The 4928-nt window shown below is 46.0% G+C and overlaps 1 protein-coding gene across 1 annotated transcript; it reads right to left on the reverse strand.

The window, feature by feature from the left end:
- Nucleotides 1-664: 664 nt before the first annotated feature.
- On the reverse strand, nucleotides 665-2360 carry LOC131215428 (variable charge X-linked protein 3B). Its single transcript, XM_058209817.1, has 3 exons — nucleotides 2223-2360; nucleotides 1514-2158; nucleotides 665-802 (listed from the first exon to the last, which is right to left on the reverse strand). The coding sequence occupies exons 1-3, from the start codon at nucleotides 2358-2360 to the stop codon at nucleotides 665-667; spliced, it is 921 nt and encodes a 306-aa protein (XP_058065800.1).
- Between the last annotated feature and the right edge of the window lie 2568 nt (nucleotides 2361-4928).

Raw genomic sequence — 4928 nt, forward strand, 5'->3', positions numbered from 1 at the left:
GGTGGATATAGGACACCGATAAGCTATACACCAAAATCGGTGGTCGGATTTGTACTGACAGTCGTTGACGTCTGTATTGTTTTTCTTCGTAGTTTCTCATTAGCTAAGGCCTCCGCTACAGATGGCTTTCTCACCATCCTTCTTTTGAGCCCCTCGAACCTGCGCAAAGCCATCGCATCGCAAAGCCGTGTTTTCACTGCCACCGGTTGCCCTAATCGCCTTTCTCGACACTTCAAGGGTAGGCCGAGTTGATGGTGTTGTAGGCCTATCAGTATTCGGGGGCGTGCCTTTGTGTATGGTGCGATTGGGGCCCCCCGTAGGTACGGGTAGGCGGCCCTAAGACGCTCCACATCTATAGTCTGCTCGCCCAGGTTTAACGCTTTTACGGTGCGTACGCTCTTCAGTTCATACGTCCTACTTCCCACTTCATACGTTCTACTTCCCCCCAGGCTCTGGCCAGAGTAAAGATCCATTCACTGAGATCACTTGTGTTGGCAGTGTGGTACAGGCCTACACTGTCTTCACATATGTCTATCACCATGTCCACATAACTCGGATGCGTCAGGAGAGCACGAACTATATCCAGTGCCTTCCCTCGTAAGTTGGTTTGTAGCCTTATGGTGTTTTCTTCCGGAGTGAAGCCGTACGTCCGCGACGTTAACTTCTACATGGACAGATACGTTGGCCACTCCTCTGGATCCCCTTTGAAAATCGGTAGATCCTTTGGCCCGGCCTTTCGTGCCTTTATCTGTGCACGCGTTAGCTCGAGGTTGTCGCTGCCTCCCTGATCCCAACTGCTCGGCTGTTGCGACATCAACGCCCCGTGGATATTGTGGGAGCTCTTTCCCGCACTGTGGAAGTCATAGGTACCATCGTCACATTCTTGACAGATGCTCCCTGGTGCCTGACCTCCTCCACCCAACTTGTGGTTCTGCTTGATACACTGAAGCCCTGACTACAGGCACACTCCCCCTTGGTGTCCTTTCCGCTCATCCTCTGCTGCGATTATGGCGTACTTACGCTCGAGGTAGGATGTGAAAAACGACCTTTCTTCCTCTAACCTCTCCAGCTCGCGCTGTCCTCTACAGGAGCACCGGGAAGGGGCGACACTGGCTGTCTGCTCGTCGGGTCGGCAGCCACACAAAGTGGGAATCGAGCCCTGACTCTCTGTTACCTCTCCGGCTAGTGTGCTTCTCAATGGTGGAAGCCTATCCCCAGGAGGGGAGAGCGGTTCTTTCGACCGCTTCGGATGTGGGCAGAGCAACCCGGGTTTGAGGATCAAACGGTCTGTACTAGGATTGCTAATGACTTCTCTGTTCGAGTGCTAGAGTGATTCTGATATTATTCCTAAATTTGCTCTCCTTATATACTAATTAGAACAATAGTTACGCGTCGTGCGTGTAGGTCCGTTAATCCGGCCTGTTAGTGAAGAAACAATAATTCATATATTCTCAGCACCATAAATTTTATTAGGGAACAATCATTATCAACACTTTTTCAGTTCTGCTGTTACCGCTGTCAGTGCCTCAATGTATGAATCAAATTTGTTACTTAAAACTTCTTGGCTTTTGATAATCTTTTCCATCGACTCGTTTAGTTTGCTTGTCTGTTCCTGGTTCTGCCGAAACTCTGCCACCATCGCTTCTTGGCTTTTGATATTCTTTTCCATCGACTCGTTTAGTTTCCTTGTCTGTTCCTGGTTCTGCCGAAACTCCGCCACCATCGCTTCTTGGCTTTTGATAATCTTTTCATCCGACTCTATCTTTAGTTTCATTATCTCTATTAATTCCTGGTTCTGCCGAAGAACCTCCTCCAAACGCTGAACTTTCTCTCTAACGTTGACCGCCTTATTTTTCCTCGGTAGCGGATCATCAGCTCGTACGTTGGAGACTTCCTCGATTGGCAGTTGATGAGTGGCTGCTTGCTGGTTAGGCTCCTCGATGGGCTCCTTCATAGGTTCCACGTTTGACCGTTGGTTGTATCCGAAGTTTTCGACTTGATTTCCGATGATGATGCACTGCAGCTTGGTCAAATTAACCACTCTTTCCTCCAGCTCGCTGAGCGGTTTGGTTATATTTGGTCCTCCTCCAGTAGCGATTAAAGCTGCTCTATTCCACCTTAGCTTCTTCTTTACGGCACATTTGTAGTCGGACCAAACCTTTTAAAAATAATCAACATTAAAAACTGCCAAATAAACATGAATGAAATATTATTACACTTACCTTTTTCCATGTAGCTGGTGTTTCGATTGGTGGCCCAAGTGCATTCAATTCTTTAGTCAAGTTGTCCCAAAGCGCAGATTGGTCTTCTTTTTTTAGGGCTCTGGCAATTTCTGGATCCGTTTCCAAAACATCAACCATTTTGATGAATTGGGTGCGAGTGGTACGCGTTTCCGTATCGATATTTTCCCTAAAATTCGATATTAATATTACTCCATGCTTTCTTATTTCTATTTGAAAGAAAGATATACTCACATTTTAGAATCCGTAGAAGTTCGAGTACTCGATTCGAGTTTCATAATTGGGCCCATAGATTGACTTGGTTGCATTGGGTAACCAAACCAAACTCGCCTCAAAACCTTCGATAAATTCTCTGCGGTCTCCATTAGTTCATTTTGGAAAACTCTTTCCCAATCATTTTTGTGACTCAATGTTTTGTATTCTAAAACTTTCCCTCCACTCTGGGAATAACAAAACCAACGCCTCGCGACCAAGTAGTGAATTCCCGTTGTTTACGGTAGGGATTACAATAATTTCCAAGCTAGCATTTCTGTTTTTCGCTATAACATTTACTCATATAACATTTTCGCTATGCTTAGTAGCTGCATCCGCTGGGTTTTGGGCGAAAGAAACCCATCTCCATTGATCTACGGTCGTGGTATCCAGTATCTCTCCCACGCGGTGAGCGACGTGAAATGTTTTAACTTTGTATAAAAACTATGCACGGGAAAGTGTTCTTTTATATTTTGCACTTTATTATACACCGTACGGTGTGCGCCGAGTACAACCTGTCACACCCGCGTTTCTACTTATAATAATTATTGATCTAGCGGAGAGCCACGAAGTCGGCTCTTTGTGCTGTACTCAGCATAACCGATCATCGATCCGATGGCGTGATCGTTTATGCAGAGTACGTGTTGCTAACTTAGTTCTATAATTCTATTGATCTATCGACTCAGCTTAACCGATCATCGACCCGATGGCGTGATCGCACTTATGCTGAGTAGCCTACGTGTTGCTATGTTGAGCACAAACGGTCGTTGTCCGGGTGGCGTGATCGCGTTTGTGCTGACTTCTGAATCTTGCTGCAGTGCGTGGGCATGTATCCACCACAGACGAACTGTTTGTATTTTCTGTGTTCCGAGCTGATCCACGCTAGGACAGTTTTGGAGTCGCACCAACATACTGTCTTGGATATGTTCAAGCGCATCTCCTGTTTTATTGTGTCGCTTATCCTTACTCCCAGGAGCGCTCCTTGCAATTCCAGACGTGGTATGGACATTATCTTTATCGGCCCTACGAATTCTAGGTTGTCTTTGGTAGTGTTCCAGTATACTCCCAGTATTTTTGATGAGTCGCCTTCCTTATCATCGAGGGGTTTGATTTTATGAGTGTCTATTCTGTCTTCGGGTATTGATGCGAGGAATTTCTTGCTATTTGAACAGATTTTCGTCATGAAGAATCCGCCCTTGTCGTGGACCGCGATGACTTGATCAACTGTTCCTTTAGCTAAGTCTGAGTTGAATTGAAGCTGTCTTTAAATCCTCGAATCCGCGAATTTAAATCCTGTGATCTAGCCCGGGCATCGTCCACAGCGGTGGAGCCGTAATCGCAGAAGTCCCGGAAGGAGAGTCCTGCGGACCAGGTATCCGGGGATAGGGCCTTCTCCCGAAGAGTGAGCGACATACCTACTTTGTAACTTACAAAGGAGAGAGTGCTCGTGTCCCGGCCCTTTGCCAGCAACCGGATAACCGTGATGTTGTCGCGGCCCAGTTGCTCCTTCGCAAAGGCTTCCACTTCCTCGGTGGACACCGATGGCGCGATGCGGGTGATATCTAATTATGTGTTGTGCTCGAAAGCACGTGTTGACTGCTCGGTAGCAAATCGAGAGGTGCTCCGGGCAAAGAGAGGTGTTAGGTGCTCCGGCCAAAAGTATGTTTTGGAACGAAATGCTTCAAACCGATGTGAACTTGTGCTTAATCGGTGCTAACTGACACAAAATGATGCATGAAGTTCAAATTGGACTGCTGCAAGCCCATTAAAGGGTGGTTTAGGGTCGCGAAAGAGCCGAAAAAAACCGAAATTTGATTTTATTTTTCAGGTTCTTTGGTTATTTCGGGTTCCAGGTTATCGGATTAACTACTATTGAGTGTGTGTGTAACTGTCGCTATCTGCGCTGTGAGAGGGAGTCGTGAGATTGGGTTTCGTTACTACTGGCCATAACTAAAGACTGTTTCATAATGTCTAAGCACGATTTCAAATGAACGCCAAAAATTCAAATTAAAAGCAAACTAATTTTTTTTTCAGTGTTTAACGCTCTATTATCTCACTTAATAGTACGTTTTTATAAAATTACATTCTCGTTAACCATATGCTAATGATCGAACTTTTACCCGAACGCTACGCATTAGCCTTCTGCACAAACCGATTTCCGATAATTTTGGACACTTTCTTCCAATCTTTGGCAAATACTTCAATGGTGTTGGTTGGCTTTACGTGTTTTTTCAAGTATGCCTTGGTAAGTGCCCAAAAAGTTTCGATCGGTCTTGACTGTGGACAATTTGGCAGATTCATCTCCTTCGGAACGAACTGGACCCCGTTGGATAGGAACCAGGCAACCGTATCCTTGGAGTAATGCACGGATGCCAAATCCGGCCAAAATAGTACTGGGCCTTCATGTTTTCGGATCATAGGCAGTAGGCGTCGATT

This window comes from Anopheles bellator, chromosome 1 (genome assembly GCF_943735745.2).
Source record: "Anopheles bellator chromosome 1, idAnoBellAS_SP24_06.2, whole genome shotgun sequence".
Classification (NCBI taxonomy): Eukaryota; Metazoa; Arthropoda; class Insecta; order Diptera; family Culicidae; genus Anopheles; species Anopheles bellator.

Coding starts and splice junctions, on each gene's coding strand:
- LOC131215428 (XM_058209817.1), bottom strand. CDS start 2,360: ATGGTTGATGTTTTGGAAACGGATCCAGAAATTGCCAGAGCCCTAAAA. Junction 2,159..2,222: donor CACCAGCTACATGGAAAAAG/GTAAGTGTAATA, acceptor TATTTTTAAAAG/GTTTGGTCCGACTACAAATG. Junction 803..1,513: donor ACATTGAGGCACTGACAGCG/GTAACAGCAGAA, acceptor ATGTCGCAACAG/CCGAGCAGTTGGGATCAGGG.